The sequence below is a fragment of the Impatiens glandulifera genome, chromosome 4 (genome assembly GCF_907164915.1).
Source record: "Impatiens glandulifera chromosome 4, dImpGla2.1, whole genome shotgun sequence".
NCBI lineage: Eukaryota > Viridiplantae > Streptophyta > Magnoliopsida > Ericales > Balsaminaceae > Impatiens > Impatiens glandulifera.
The window spans coordinates 40770123-40787304 of record NC_061865.1 but is presented as its reverse complement, the minus strand read 5'-3'; the positions used below and the strand labels follow the sequence as shown (position 1 = coordinate 40787304).

At 32.7% G+C, this 17182-nt stretch overlaps 2 protein-coding genes across 2 annotated transcripts; both read left to right on the top strand.

The window, feature by feature from the left end:
• The first annotated feature begins 7432 nt into the window (after positions 1-7432).
• Positions 7433-7924, top strand: LOC124936721 (calcium-binding allergen Ole e 8-like). The gene has a single exon (XM_047477241.1). It carries the CDS (start codon positions 7445-7447, stop codon positions 7922-7924), a length of 480 nt encoding a protein of 159 aa, XP_047333197.1. The 5' UTR covers positions 7433-7444.
• Positions 7925-11793: 3869 nt separating this feature from the next.
• Positions 11794-13465, top strand: LOC124935133 (uncharacterized protein DDB_G0283697-like). Its single transcript, XM_047475590.1, has 4 exons — positions 11794-12018; positions 12069-12254; positions 12576-12923; positions 13283-13465. The coding sequence occupies exons 1-4, from the start codon at positions 11794-11796 to the stop codon at positions 13463-13465; spliced, it is 942 nt and encodes a 313-aa protein (XP_047331546.1).
• The last annotated feature ends 3717 nt before the right edge of the window (positions 13466-17182 follow it).

The following is a 17182-nucleotide window of genomic DNA, read 5'->3' as shown; positions in this document are numbered from 1 at the left end:
GTTGCTTTATCTACTACAGAATCTGAGTATGTAGCTGCCACTGAAGCCTTTAAGGAAGCAATTTGGCTTAGGGCTGTTTTGTCTGAAATTGATTTTCTTGACAAAAATGTGATTGTGTTTTCTGATAGTCAATCTGCTATTCAACTATGTAAAAATCATGTTTTTCATGATAGAACTAAACATATTGATGTTAGGTTTCATTACATTCGGGATATTGTTGAAAAGGGCATTGTTAAGTTAGAGAAAATTCCTTCAGAATTTAATCCTGTTGATATGGGTACTAAGTGTCTACCTGCTGAAAAATTTATTTCGTGTCAACGAATTTTAAATTTTGACTTAGGGAAAACTCTTTGAGGTTCGTCTTTTATGGGAATGGCATGCTTTGTGATCTTGCCTTCAATCTTTGTGATTTTCCCATTCTTTGTGCTCTTGCGTTTGATCTTTATGATTTTCGCATGCTTTGTGCTCTTGCATTTGATCTTTGTGATTTTCGCATGCTTTGTGCTTTTGCGTTAGATCTTTGTGCTCTTGCGTTAGATCTTTGTGCTCTTGCGTTTGATCTTTGTGATTTTCGCATGCTTTGTGCTCTTGTATTTGATCTTTGTGATTTTCGCATTCTTTGTGCTCTTGCGTTAGATCTTTGTGATTTTCCTATGCTTTGTTCTCTTGCGTCTGATCTTTGTGATTTCCGCATGCTTTGTGCCTTTGCCGCTGGTCTTTGTGATACGAGTTTACCTTGGGTATTCTCTTTGTTGCCTCGGTGGTAATAAATTGGCGATGATGTGTCTTGCGATTCCGTGATTATGTTTTGCACTGTTTTGGGCCAAAGGTGGAAATTGTTGGGTATTGGTTGGCCTAACATTGTGGCACAATCTCTAGTAACCCGCTTATTGGACTTGACCTAATAATATAAATAGATATTACTCACTTGGTGGGAGGGAGAGGTCAAATTCCTTTGTGGTGTTTGGATGCTAGTGAGAGGGTTGCCTCCTTTGTGTGAGATAGTGGTGCAACGGAATCGATAAACAAGAGGACTGAGTCAAACTTCAATCGCATTCACACCCAACAACAAGCATGCACCCCTCATCCTCTCGTTACAATGTCACTCATGTATATTTATAAATAGATTTACATTAAAGCATAAAGAATCTAGTATAAGTTTTTGAATCTTCGTCTTTAAGTCTTTTCATTATTCTTGATCGTCTTTGCGCCTCACACATTTTTCTTGATCATCTTTGTGTCTCACTCGTCTTTCTTGATCATCTTTGCATTTCACGCGTTTTTCTTGATCATGTTTACGCCTAGAATCGGAGTATTAAAGACACAAAAATAAGAACTAGTTAGATTAGACTCTTTTCTCTTTTGATTTCTACATTTTCTTGATTTTCTCTTTTTAGATTTTCTAAATCTTGACTTAGTCTCTTTTACTAGAATTTTCTAAATCTTGACTTAATCTCTTTTCTATAATCTTCTCTTTTTCTTAACAACTAGAATATTCATTATGTTAACCTTCAAGGTCTAAAATATCATGATATCTATGCTATATTATTATTATTATTATTATTATTATTGTTTTGAATGGATAGAATGAATGCCTAAATAACTATATGCATACGTGTATTTACATGTAAGTAATACTCACGTAATAGAAAAGCTTCATTATGTGGCTTTATCGTTTGACATTATGAGACGATGGCTTTGTAGAAGGGCTTTTGGATTTTTGTTCTAAAATTGGGAATGGATTAAGAGAGAGTGTGGTACAACCGACAAGGGGAGTCCTTAGACCACCGATGCAAGGGATGCTCTTAATAGGACGTACACCTCATCAAAAATCCAAGATCTCTCATTTTCAATAGTAGGGGATTTGAAATAAAGAGAGGGTTAATTCGAGTTTTTTCCTAATTTTTTCTCAACTCACAAATCACACTTGACTAATTTTTACATGGCTCAGAATTCACAACTTTTCGTGGATTCACAACTTTTCATAATTTTTTCAAGGCATGGGTTGAGGGTGGTATTCACATTGACTACACCTAGCATATAAAATATACATGTATAAACTTCATCAAATGATGTATACTTGTACTACCTTCACATTTGAGCTTCAATTCTCATTCAAAATTAATAAAATAAATGTTATTTTTGGAGTTTAATTAAAGTGTAAATATGTTTAAAAAAGTTTGGCCAATATTACTTTTGAAGCTAAACGTTGAATGTTCCCAACATAGTCGCTAGAAAAATATGTGCGACAATAACGTATCGCCAAGTTTACAAACCTGGGCTTTGAATATTTGACATTTTTCATTCTTCTTTGATTTCAGAAATTGTGAAAGGAATTAATTTTAATGTTAATCGAAAATTCAAGTAGAAAACAAAGTTTTATAGATGACTCCATAACTTACCATCCCGTAGAATCTGAAAGAGATTATGATATTTAATGAGAAGTCATCATAGACCTTTTTTAGATTTTTTTCGGTTTTATTTCAATTAAACCTCACGACAAGAGAGTCTCCACCTAATTTTACAAAACGAGGAAAAACTAAACATATGAACGTCATTTAAGATATTCTTTTCAAGTTCGGTGTTTGGTTATGTATGGAAAAGAGTTTTTTTTTAACATGTTATGTCCCATAATGCCCCGAGAGTCTCTACTAGTTAATCTTGGTAATTTTAAAAGTATTTATGCTTTACATTTTTATTTATATATATATATTATTCTCACCTAGGATCAAATAAATTGTAAACTTACAGTATTTCAAAAACCCAACAAAAATCCCATAAAAGAAAATAAATAAAGTCAATGTCAAAATGTTTAAAAGGAGCAATCACCAATTAACATGTCAACTTCGGCCAATGGGATTAAAGAATTCCTTGGTTTTTTAAGTCATGATTTTTCATTTTAATTTTTTTGTTCAAACGAACTAAATATTTTTAAGTTTATCCTCCTTGCTCGCGGCTAGAGGAACCTTGAAGCTTCCACCACTTTTTTGGGTTGGATCTTAGGTTATGGGCCGAGTCATGGGTCGGGTCATCGATTGGGCTCATGCCTTGACTTTAACTTGAAATAACTTTGTCCTTGATCCTTAATTTCAAAAATGTCAAATTCTTCAACCGATCTTCATCCATCTTGGTGGATCTTGAATCTTCTTGATGGATCTTTCTTCAATATTAGATCTTGTCCCACGGTTTTCCAAGAATACATACAATAATGGCATTATTAATTAATAAAAAAAAATTATTAATTAAACTAAGTTAATGAAAAGTTAAATAATTTTCTAAATTATCTAACTTTCTAATTAACAAATAATAAAAAAAAGGAAAAGACTAAGTTGAAAAGTGATATACTTATTCTTATACCTTAAAAATATTTTATTTATTAATTAACAAAATAAATTCTAGTCTAATTTAATTAAAAATAAATCAAAAATTCGTTAATGTGTATATAAATGTTTTATTTTAATATCTAATGTGATTTAATTTTATTAAAACTCTTAATTATCATTTTAACTTATTAAAAATCTGAAAATAACTATTCTTCAAAATTTAATTATTTCAAAAATAGTTGTTTATAAACTATAAAAATTTGGGGTAAAAAATGAATGTTTACATGTGGAAGTCAACAAATTACACTTTTAATAAGAGCTAACCTTAGCCTTCTCAGTCAAATATGGACGAGCTATATCCACTACCTTGAGAATTGACCAACGATATTAAGGATAAAAAACAACTCTCTAATCGGGAAAGTCCTCCTTCTGAAAGCGCTATGTCCAACTTAGCGCATGGAGGGGCAAGTTGTTCTTATTGAATTGAAAATCCTCTTATTGGCCTGATCAAATTGTGATATTGTAATCGTCGTCTCATTGGCTCAAGATGACCCTGAATTCCTCCACAGTGGGGTACATCTCTTGTTCTACAAAGGGGTAGGTATGGTAGTGAGGGTTTCATTTGGTTCTTAGTTGGATAAGGAACTCAGGGTTGAATTCGAGGTCTTGACCTAGGAAAACTAAGGTGTCTACAAATTAATTGGATCTAGGGATATCAGTATTAAAGTTAATGTAGTTTATCACCACTTTTGACTTCAATTTCATCATTCTCCTTTGTTAAGGAGAAATCCAAGTGCAAAGCGTCTACGATTTCCTTTTTGGGAATACAGACAATTCTTGCACCTTGATTATTATCATGAAGGATGTGTCGAATGCGGGTGATGTCACCTTCAGAAATGAAGGAGCAATATATGTCTGACAATCGGTAATACCTTGCTTGCGAGCTTAGGCACGCTATTTACCCTAACCATTGGGCAATCTTATCTTCTTATATACTTTTTTTTTTTTGAAAAACTAAAATTTATTTGCTATCTTGTCAGAATTATTTCACTCCTTATTGATTGACACAATGTGGGAGAGCAAGCATTGTGGAAGCAAGGATCTTACTCTAATAAAATTTAGAGATGAGAAGATGGACATCTTGTTACGGATTTGACAAAGCATAAAGAGTTGTTCAGGGGCGAAGCCAGGATTTGAAACCTACCCGGGCTAATTTTTTATTAAAAAAATCTATCCGGGCTAGTTTTATAGTTTGCTGTCATCAATGTCTTTTAGCGACGAAAAATAACCTTTTAGCGACGAAAAATAACCAATAACGACGGTAATTTACCGTCGTTATTGATAAAATATAAAAGGCTCCCCGTAGCCCGCCCGAGACAACTTGCAATTGGCTCCGCCCCTGGAGTTGTTGAGGCCCCTGGAGTTGTTGAGGAAGTAAGCAAAGGAAATAAGTCATATGCTGAGTAACCTACAATATATATTCATTTCTTATAAAGGGAAAAACATTAAAAAAAAATAGTGAAAAAAAACAATCCCAATATTGTATAATAGTTATGGTCGAATCTCACAACCTATCCAGTCGATGACCACCAAAAGAACCCAAAACAAATTGGACGGAACATCTAAAACACTTAAATTTGGAAAAATATACTATTTTTTTTTTAAAATAAATCATTAACAATTAATTAAAACTGGCACAAATATTAATGTTTTTAAATTAAAATTTATTTTAACTATTATATGAATTAAGTGAAGTCACTATATATTTATTTGTATGTAACCATCTGATTTTAAAAGACAAAATTATGACTTATCAACAACTTCATTTGTTGTATGAAAAAACAATTAACAAAATAATGATGAAGATATAATATAAAAAGGAAAAGTTTGTAGAACCAAAAGTAAATATGAAAAGATGGGATTTATATTAAATTAATATGTAGAAACCCATAATGGGAAGCAATATATATGTTCTCCTGTTTTACTTTTATAACTTTTGTGTTTGTTTCTGCCCTCCTTGTCCCCATTTAATTTCAACTGCACAAAACCATAGTTTTTGCTTACAACCGTACCTCATTTCGATGGGAAGCAATGTATATATTCTCGTGAATTTGATTATCAAAAGTTAAGAAATATAACAAGAACATGCATGCAAGAATATAAAATAATATAAAATAAGATATTGTTTATGTATAAATGTTTTTGATAAAAATAATATTATTTTAATTGATTTTAATTTGTAAAAATTAAATTTAATTAAAAAATTTATGTTAATATATTTTTAAATTTATCAAAAGAAATTGTGCAAACAAATCATATAAATTAACATTAAACCATAATTCAAATTAAACTGATAAATAAAATTTTCAAAGTTATTCAGTGTCAATAACGTGGAGTGATATGATTTGATATTAAGAAAGCTGAAGTGGGGGAGTTTTCTTTTGACCTTTATTAATGTTCACGCTTCCTTAAATATTTGTACGGTCAAAATAGATAACAGACGCGTCGGCTCCGTGTCTCTCCCACTTGGCCCACTTGGCACATTTAAAATTTAATTAGCTCTGCTTTTAATTCACTTAATAGCTTGTTTGATGTTAATTATTTGGTGATTTATTTTTTATAAAAATCATAATAAATTATTAAATTGTAATTTTTTTATATTTAAATTTTAGAAAAATAAAGAAAAATATTTTAATGTTTTATTAATAATTAAAGATTTTATTATTTATAAAAATATGATGATTTTAGTGGTAAGAAAAATTAAAAAAAAAATTAAATCAAACAACCTTTAATAAAAACAATTACTCAATTTATTAAAAAAAATATATATTTGTTTTTTTTTAATGAAATTCAATTATATTAAAAAAAATTATTATATCACTTGATTAGTTAATTAAAACAATAAAATAACATTTATTTAAAATAATATAAATAAAATATAATATTTTAAAAAAAATACAATTATTCTCAAAATTAACATCAATCAACATTATTCCAATAATACGACAATAATACGAGGTTATTATAATAAATCAATACCAACTCCTAAATATTTTGTCTTCAAAATTGTTTTGTTGTCCATAAAATATCTCTTATACGACATTTCGCTGCCCATGAAATATCTTTAAATTTGTTTCGTCGCTCATGAAATATCTTGAAAAATAATAATCGAATAAGACAATTCACCACCAATGAAATGTCTTCATTGTTTCCGCGTCCATTAAATATTTTAAAAAAATAATTATCGAATATGACACGAATATGACACTTAAGGTTGATTTGATGTTAGATATTTATTTATTTTTATAAAACAAAACAAAATAAATTATTAAAATATAATATTCTTTTATATTCTTATTTTATAAAAATAAAATAATAATATTTTAATATTTTTATTAATAATTAAATAATTTATGATTTATAAAAATATGATAATATTAGCTGAGTGCAAACAAATTCTAAAAAAATCAAATCAAACAACATAAGAAAATGATATAACAGTTTGTTAAGTTGTATTTTTTTTTTATAAAATTTTAATTCTATTAATAAATTTATTAATTAAAATATTAAAATATTAAAATATTTTTTATTTTAAAACAATATTATTTTATAATTATAAATAAATATTTTTTTTTAAAAAAATACCACTATTCTCAAAATTAACATTATTCCAAATAATATGAGTTTATTATAATAAATCAATACCTAAAAATGCCTAAATATTACCTAAATATTTTGTTCAAATAAAGTTAAACCAATTTAAGAAATTAATTAATTTGGTCAAACAAATAAATTAATTAAAGAAAAAGTTAATTATTTTGGTTAATATTATTTTATTTTATAATGACATGTTTAACTGTATTTAAATAATTTTTTAATATTGATTAACTATTTAAAAAATGGTTGGGTTTTCATAAGAAATAATTCTTAACAAAACCGAAATCAAACAACCCTTAATAAAATAAAAACAATTAAATTATGTTGTAATAAAGTTAAACCGATTTAAGAAATTAATGGTCTTGGTCAAACAAATTAATTTATTAAAGAAAAAGAGAGTATATATATTGATTGCACTTGCCTCCATAAGGACCATAACATATTCACAAAAGAAAGAAACCGAAATGGCAAGCAAGCAAACTAACATGTATCTACAAAATCCCGATGAAATAAAGAAGGTATTCAACCGATTCGATATCAACGGCGATAACAAGATCTCGGTGTCGGAACTTGTAGACGTGATGAAAGCCCTTGGATCCTACACATCAGATGATGAAGTGAAACGAATGATGGAAGAAATCGACACAGATCACGACGGTTTCATCAACCTAAACGAGTTCACAAAATTCTGCGACAACGGCGACGACGGCGGCCTTGAGGACTTGAAAGAAGCGTTCGAGCTCTATGATCAGGACAAGAATGGACTCATCTCTTCAACGGAACTCCACCAGATCTTGTCGAAACTAGGTGAGATTTGTACTGTTCAGGATTGTGTTGCAATGATCAAATCTGTTGATTCTGATGGAGATGGATTCGTTAATTTTGATGAGTTTAAAAAGATGATGACTAATTCCAACACCACCGCCGGTGATTCGTCTGTTTGAAATTATGTTTGGTATAATTCGTCTGCCATTCCTAGATATTGTTTCTTCTTTTTTCATGTTGATTTCCTCCTTCCTCCTTGAGATTGATGATTGTAATAGCTAGTAATTTGACTCATCTTAGTTGGAGATGAATTAATTTATGTTTTTAAAAATAACAATGAAAAATAAAGTAATCGGGACGGACCTTGATTTCGAACTGGATGGCCTTGAAAAAAATTTAGGTTAGCTTAAAATAATAACGAGAAAATTTTTGAAAAAAACAAATATATAAAAGTAAAGTTTTATATTTTTTTAATAATTAAATTAAAAAATGATGAATTATATTAATTTTTTTTAAGAAATTAAAGGTAATGTCATATTTCTACCGTAAAATAAAAAATAAAAAAAATAAAAAAAAAAATAGGAGGTGACAGCCCCTAAATAGATTCGTCCCAGTATATTGGTTAATGTTTGTATTTTATTATGTATATAAAATAATTAAGTTAAATTATTAATAACATCATTAAATAACATTTAATAAATTTAGAAATCTAGTTTAAGCGTTTTAATAGGAATTTAACAATTGACATTTGATCTATTATGCATACTATATTTTAAATTAAAAAATTATTAGTGTTACCAAACATGTAATTTTAAAATAAAGAGAAATTATTTAACTATAATAAGATAAAAAAACAGATTCAAAACTTCATCCAATATGGCATGTATTAAGGGTGCATTTCATTAGTGTATATATTAATTGATAGAAAAATAAAACAAGTAATTAAGTTATTATAAAAGTTGTTAAACCAAATTTGAAACAATCTTGGATAATGACACTCTCTTTATCATATCCATATATCCGACATCATTATAAATCAAATCAAATCAACTTTGATATGATTCTCAATGACAAAAGAGTTTATATACAAAAAATTGGATTATATATATAAAAAAAACTTCATTATATGGTGACAAATCTCTAATTTAAAAAAAATAGATAGGTAATATCACCATAATGCAATACATATATTCGTGTTTATTACACAAATACAAGTAGTTTGGAGACGAAGTTTCGGCTGCGACACTGTAGGACGAAGTGAAAAAATAATTTAATCTATGAGATTGATCACTAAAAAATATTGTTCGACTCCAAACTAACATATTCTCTTTTTCTATAAAATTCGACTCAACTCAGGTGAGACTATGAACAAACAAAATCAAGAACATCGAAAAGATGGGGAATGAACAAAAGTGGTGACCAAAAATCTGGTGGAACTTACAAAATTAAATTATATAATTAAGACATGTGAGACATTTAACCTTGAGTCAACATTTGAACATCTATATCCAACATCTAATTCTTATAAAATAACTCTAATGGTTAATAGTTCATAAGGTCAATATTGATTTTATGCGTAGTTAAAGTTTTCACAATAATTACATATAACAACAATGTAGAAACTCTCAATATATCAAGAAATTTAACCAAATGACCCTAAAAAGGCCTTAAATGCGTTGGTTACCAGCACATGATTTTAATTGCGCTAGTGACCACTTTATATTTTTTTGACGAAAATACATTTTCGCGTAACGCGATGGGGAGGATCGTCAAGCGATGGACCCTAAATCTTTATATAAATACTCAAATTTTTTCATTTTGTTATTTTCCCTTCTCTCTCTTTCTCTCTCTTTTGCAATGGCGACGGAACTCTAAACGAACACATCATACAGATCGACGACCAAAACTCGTTTTAATATCATGTGATTGGATCGATTTATGTTCTTCTTTCTATAATGTTCATCTTCAATGTAGGTTGAATGCAGATGAAACCCTAAACGATGGAATCCTAAACAAGCACAGATGCATACAGATGGATGAGGTTGTTCATCTTGTTCATCTTAGTTTTTCTTTTTGTCGATGCCGGTTGGATGCTCGATGATGATATTTGTAGATGAATGCATGCAGATGAGTTTGTTCATCTTGATTGTTCGGTTCTGTTTTAGGGAAGATTCATGTGATTCTCGCGATGGGGCTTATCGCAAAGGGACATCCCTTCTCGCGATGGGAATTCCATCGTCTCATGATGGGCCAAGATTTTCTTATTATTTATAGGTAATCATGACTTCATTGGAAAGGTATCAACATCACTCATGTGTCTGAAGAGAATATGTATTAGCAAATAAACCTTATTCATCTTACATGGAAGGATCTTGAAGAACATCTATATTCTTCAGGAAAGACAATTTAAATGATCGCTTCTTAAAATGCCTTTTCTAAATTATCTAAATGTTCTTCAAGATTTATTTTGTACAATTAATAAGATTTATTTTGCTAAGACAGATTCTCTTCAAACCCATTAGTATTGATACATTGTCAAACGAGATTACCTATAAATAATTTTAAAAAATGTATTATCGTAAAGGTCTTCCCTTCTCGCAATGGGACAAATCGTCTCTTGATGGGCCAAATCCTCTCACGATGGGCCAAGATCACATCGCGATGGGCAAGATCATCTCACGAAGGAAGTCGAAGAGGTGCGCGTTTCTGCACGCGTTATATACTCTATTTATAATAATGACGCGATGAACATTTCATTTCTTCACTCCTTCGCGAAGACTTGTCTCTCTCTAGCCTCTTCTTAACTTCACTACTCCCTACCTCGATGATTTTTCCTGCTCGTCTTCTTGTTCCTTCATCTTCGTCATTAATCATGCTAGCATAAATTTTGGGATGGGCTGTCCTTTCTCGCTATGTGTTTAAGGTTTATGTTTATGGTTTCGCGATGGGTCGTCCTTTCTCGCTATGGGTTTAAGGTTTATGTTTATGTTTTCGCAATGGGCCTTCCTTTCTCTCTATGGATATCGGGTTTATGGTTTCGCGATGGGCCATCCTTTCTCTCTATGGGTTTAGGGTTTATGTTTAGGGTTCGAGATGGGTCGTCCCCTTCTCGCGATGCGATGGGCCTTCAAGCGATGGCCATAAAAGTTTGTAGGGTATTTGTATTTGTTCTTACATTTTTGTTATTGTTCCTTTTGTAGATGGTAGAAACCATCATTCGTGAGTTTCCTGGTATGATTTCTTGGAAAAGCGTCCACTGCCTCAAGAAGATAGCTAACAAGTTCGATACAATGGATCTTTTGGAGAGGGTTTTGAATACCCAATTCAAATATTTATTCACAGCCCCAAATTTGTTGTTCTTGGGAACAATAGTCTGTCATATGTTTCTTAGGAGCATAAGCTCAAACTCGAAGGAGATTACATTCAGGTGAATGGGCAGGAACTGGTATTTGGTATGAAGGAGTATATTTTGGCTATAGGCCTTAACTTCGATAGATCTCCTGTGGTGGAAGATGAATGCCGAGGTTGTCCATATCTCTTGATGAAATATTTTTAAAGGGAAACTGAATGTACGAATGAACGAGTTTGAGTCTTGTTTTATGTCATGCACTGATAAGGAAGAAGCATGGAAGATGGGGCTGGTATGCCTAATTTTCCAGTACTTATTTGCTTTTGACCCAAGGAGGATTGTATTTGTCAAAATCCTCCACATGGTGGAAGACGCGGAAACTTCCTCCGATTTCCATGGGGGAAGGTCTTCTTTAGAGCCACCCTAAAGGGTCTAAACAAGAACATGAAACGTCTCAGTTCCTTATATTTTGCCAAGGAGGAGAAATTGAGTAGTGATCTTTTTCCTTATAACGTTTATGGGTTCGCACTAGCATTTCAAGTGTGAACATATGAGGTCATCAAAAGCTTTTTCCTTAAATTCGCTAGAAGGAATGAGCTTAATGAGCCTCTACGCCCAAGGTTATTAGTCTATCATTCCAAAAAGAAGAATACCTTGTAGGAGATAAAGTATGTCCTTCAGACCACATATCTGACTAAGATGGAAGAGTCATCCATGGAGAAGAGCTTACATAGTGGGGTGGACTTGGAACAAATAGACGATTCAACTGATGATTTGTTTGAGGGATTTACAGATGGGAAGAGATCCAAAGGTGAAGGTGAAGATAAAGAACCTAAAGAACCTACTCACAAACCTTCCACCAGGAAGAGAAAGGCTAAAGCTACTCTCAAAGAAGCCAACCTGAAGAGAAAGCTTACTTATGATGTAGAATCTAGTCCCCCCAAACATTATTCCAAACCTGCCAACATTCTTAGTCCCCTAACGCGACATCAAGTCCTGCATCATCTCCAGCACCTATTGTTGGATGTAAATGTGATGAGCTAAAAGAGGAGCTCAAAGAGCTTAAAACAGAGCTGAAGGAGGATCTCAAAGAGCTGAAAATAGACATAATGACCATCAAAGAAACTCAAGAAAATCACCATGCTTATATAAAAAAGTTGGTTATTAGTATGTCCGATCAATTAATAGCCAAATCCAACCAAAAGATGGCCATATTTTTAGCCAAATTAGATAATATGGAGGAGAAGAAGAAGAAGAAGATGAAGGAGAAGAAGAAGAAGAAGAAAAAGAAGAAGGATGAGGTAGATATTGAAATTTGACAAGTTGGCCCTTCGCGAGACGATTACCCTTCGCGACAAGTAAAATCGTCTAACGAAGGGTAATTGTCTCGCGATGGGAAAGTGTTCTTCTCGTGATGGGAAAGTCCTCTTCTCGCGATGGGAACGATTATAGACTGACCAGAATGTTTTTCCATTTTGCAGGAGATGAAGACGAATGAAGGTGAAGATGAGAAGAAGGTGATGATGAATGAGAAGATGGAGAATGAAGAGAAGGTGAATGTGGAGATGGAGAATAAAGATGAAGATAAGGTGAATGAGAAGATGGAGATGGAGAATAAAGATGAAGCAAAGGGAATGAAGCGAAGCAAAGAGAAGGTGAATGAGGAGATGGAGAATAAAGATGAAGAGAAGGTGAGTGTGAAGGAGGAGGATGTGAATGTGAAGGAAGATGTGGACAAAAAGAAGGAAGATGAAATGGTGCTCAGCGAAATTGGGTGGAAAGAGATTGAGAAGAAGAAGAAGAAGGATGAATATGATGATGATTTCAAAGTATACAATACTCCTCCAAAAGAAACATTTGAGTGAAATAAAAGGATGAGGAAGCCGAAGATAGATCAATCGTTCACCAGCCCTTCGAAAAAACTGTTAAAGACAAATGATCCAATAACAGTCAATCCCCTTCAAAAATTTGAAGATCATCTGCTGGATCAAGTACAACAATGGATGACAGATCCAGATACCGACAAAAAAAGGATCTCAATACTTGCGAAGTAGGAAAGGATATCTTTCATAGAATTCTAACAAGGTTCACCTAACTTCAAGATATGGTAAGTCGTGCAATTCATCATTAATGTTATTCATCATTAAGGTTCTTTGATATAAATATTGAATGTTTTCCCATTGTGTAGGAAATCGACGCATACTACCACCTGTTGAGAACAAGGATTGCAAAATATCCAAAGACTTATAATAATAAAGTAGCAATAAGGGATTTCCTACTTGGAGATAAGCACACCGAGAGTATGAGATTTTTCGTAAAGATCCTAATTCTTATAACATCTCAGAACTTGTCGAGTATTACTGGGTGTTGAACATAGATACATGCCTGAATGGAAATCAGTAGACGATATATATGTGCCTGTGAACCTAATAAACAAGCACTGGATAGTGTGCGTTGCTCGTCTACAACAGTGGCGCATTGACATGTATGACTGTGATTCTTATCTTTTTAAGAATCTTGATCCATTATTGAATCCATTGTGTGAAATGATTCTGTATTTGCTTGTAAATGGAACCTCTCCTCCTGAGCAAAGAAGGTTTCCTATGATAACCTTAAAGCCATGACATACAGAAGACATATACACCCGAAAGAAACCAATGTAGCTAAGAGTGGGGAAGTCCCTAGAGCAAGCCAGAGCGGGGACTGTGGTGTCTTCATGATAATGTATATGGAATACTTGACTGTTAATAAAGGTGTACATAATGTGACATCAAATGAAATGAATTTTTGGAGAAAGAAGTTGGCGGTCAGGTTATTCCATCAAATTATAGAACTATAGTTATTTTATTTTGTAAAGTTGATGTAATGTTAATATTTTGTACTATCTAAATGTTTGGAGAGAACTTGAAGTGGATTTTGTATATTTTGTATTATGGCTTATTTTGTATTCATTACATAGGATAATTGTTCTAGCGAAGGACTTAACGTCTAGCGAAGGGACTTAACGTCTATCAAAGGGACTTGACATTTAGCAAAGGGACTTAACGTCTAGCGAATGGACTTAACTTCTAGCGAAAGGACTAAACGTCTCGCGAAGGGACTGATCATCTAGCGAATGGAGATAATGTCTCGCGAAGGGACTGATCGTCTAGCGAAGGGACTAATCGTCTCGCGATGGGACTGAGGGAAGTCCCTTCTCGACGCGATGGGAAGTCCCTTCTTGCGAATTGAGCATATGTTTTCTTTAGATCTAAAAAATACCAATATTCAGACAGGATAACATACCAAAGAAATGAACATGAACTTTACATCTAAAACATACCAAAATGGTTAATTGGAAGATACTTTCAAGTGAACCTTCATTTCGTGTATGCGTAAGTAAACTTCAAGGTTGAAGTGCAGTAAGGAAGAATACTAAATTGAGTATCCTTCCTTGCCTGTACTTCAGACTTGAAGATAACCTTCAATGTAAAACCATTGCATGTAAAGAAACTTCAAGTCTGAATTGAAGTAAGGAAGGATACTAAATTGAGTATCATTCCTTGCCTGCTATTTAGACTTTAAGATAACCATCAATGTAAAATCATTGCGTGTATGTGTAATAGAAACTTTACCTCTATTTATAAAGAAAAGAAACATAAAAAGAAGTGTAGCTTTAACTTCAAACTTTAATTTTATACTTTAACTTTAGTTTGAGGATTGACATTTAAGAAATGCACTAGTTACTATAGTTTGATCTCTTTAGTCTATTCAATCAACAACATAAGAACACCAATATAGTACACTAGATGAGGCTAATATAATGAACTTTAACTTTAGTTTGAGAAAAGGTTACTATATAAAAAAATTAATTTAGTTTGATCTCTTTAGTCTATTCAATTAACAATATAAGAACACCAACATAAGAACACTGCAACTTAAGGAATGCAAATGAGGAACATACTATTTTTTTTTCCTAATCACCACAAACCATCACAATCTTAAAAATATAGTAGACTAGAAGAGTTACAATAAATGGTTCAAGCTAATAGTTCATACTGTTGAGATGATGATGCTCTTGCAGTAGATGGTGCATGCATCACTACTTTGCATGTTGCCCTATTATGTCCTAGACCAGCACATGAGCTGCATTATCTCGGGATCTTACAAACCTCACATTGGGATGACCTACGCTTTGTTTGTGGCCGCCTTTTCTTAACCTTAATCAGTGGTTTTAGGCACACACGTTGTTTGATAATTTTGGGAACATCCCAATTGTCTTCATCACCAATAGGATAACATGTCTCCATATATGCATTCAACTAAGATTCAGTTGTGTAATGAGCAAGGAAAATAGAAGGACTAAACAATTGTTTAAATAGATTGAACATGTGAGTTGAATAATACTTTGAGCAGAAGTCATAAGAAACCAAATTCAGGTGACGGGCAGCAGCTAGTGCATGCGTACAAGGAAGACTAGATACTTCAAATACCCTACAAGTGCACTCACTGTCTTTCAAATTGACTTTAAAATGGGACTCATTGTCATGCACATAAAACTCGAATCGGTTAAGCGGGGATACGGTATAGAATCTGGCCTTCTCAAAATCCTCACGTTATAACTTTTCATAAGTTTGAGATAAACGTTCTTGGTGATTGAACGTCTTTTCTCTTCTATTATTAAATCAATTTTGTATTGTGAATCTTAAATAGTCAACCATTGTTGAAATTATACTTTCTGTCTTCCCTGCTTTGACTATTAAAGCTCTTGGCATAATTTCTTGTGAATTGATTGTATCGCTTACTAGAAAAAAAATGCTCTATTCCATCTTTGGAACCCAATTTCTTCCAAATATGCAGTAATCTTTTGATCATTAACCCTGATCTTGTCAAAAAACCGATTAAAGTTGGAGACTATGTACGCACGAGAAGCCAAATCAAACTCCGCGTGACAGTTATCAGTTTTGAATTTGGTCATAATATTCATCTTTATGTAATATGTGTACGCATCGTGGTCTGCTTCTGGAAAAACTGCACACAAGGCATTGGCGATGCTTGGGTGTATATCGGATACGAAGACGAGATCATCAACTAATCCAATTGCATCTCTAAGTTTTTACATGAAATAAGTCTAGGAGTTATTATTCTCTGAATCAATAATGGTGAATGCAACAGGATATAGTTGTTCATTCGCATCCAATGCATTAGCCACCAATAGTTGACCTTCCACCTTGTGCTTAAGAAAACTATCATCAACGCACAATACAGGACGGAAGAGTCTTTGAAACCCCTAATTGAGAGGCCTATGGACATGAACATATACTTGAAGTGGACGAGCTCGTCTATTTGGATGTCTGTTATGGTACCCGGATTATTCTTCTCCAACGTGTAAAGGTATGATGACAATTTTCTATAAGAATCCTCTACCGTTCCTCGCACCGCCATTAAATCCCTTTCCCTTGACCTCCAAGCCTTATTATAACTCAAATGTATCTCATAACTTGTTTGCATGTCTTCAATTATTTTCTTAGGCAAGTGGTCATGGTAATAGTTCATGTACTTACTCTTCATGCACTGCCCGATAACTCATGTTGGTGTTTGCATTATTTTCTCTAGCCTCGACAAAATTGAGCATGAGTGTTGTTGGTCGAATTTCTGAATCTCAAACATCTCAGATAATTTACCTTTCACAGCACGCAATCTCCACTTGCATATCTCATCCAAACATTTCACATACCAAAGATGTTCTCTTGACTTCTCCATTTTGAATTCAAAATGATTAGTCTTCGCATATTTATATAACCTCAGTTGAAGTTTTTTTTATTATCAAACAACGCACCGACTTCCAATACAGTTTCACTACTTAATGCCATTGCAAATGAGCGGTCTGTCGGTGATGGGTCTGTCGGGTATGTCGATGGTATAGACATTGATGCTCTTGCACTAGATGGTGTGGGTATTGATGATCGGTCTATCGATTGAAATGAAGCTCTTGGAGTATATGTTCGTTGAGTCGTGGGTGCAGTTGCTGGTGCGACACTAGTAGTAGCATGCAAAGAGTTTTCTTCTTCTCCTACTTCATTTTGACTTTCAAAGACATGTTGCGAGG

Bases quoted from the DNA above. Each gene is read 5' to 3' on its own strand.
- LOC124936721 (XM_047477241.1), top strand. From the start codon at position 7,445: ATGGCAAGCAAGCAAACTAACATGTATCTACAAAATCCCGATGAAATA.
- LOC124935133 (XM_047475590.1), top strand. From the start codon at position 11,794: ATGGAAGAGTCATCCATGGAGAAGAGCTTACATAGTGGGGTGGACTTG. The intron at 12,019-12,068 runs GTAGAATCTAGT...CAACATTCTTAG, and splicing joins AGAGAAAGCTTACTTATGAT to TCCCCTAACGCGACATCAAG. The intron at 12,924-13,282 runs GTATACAATACT...CCCATTGTGTAG, and splicing joins AATATGATGATGATTTCAAA to GAAATCGACGCATACTACCA.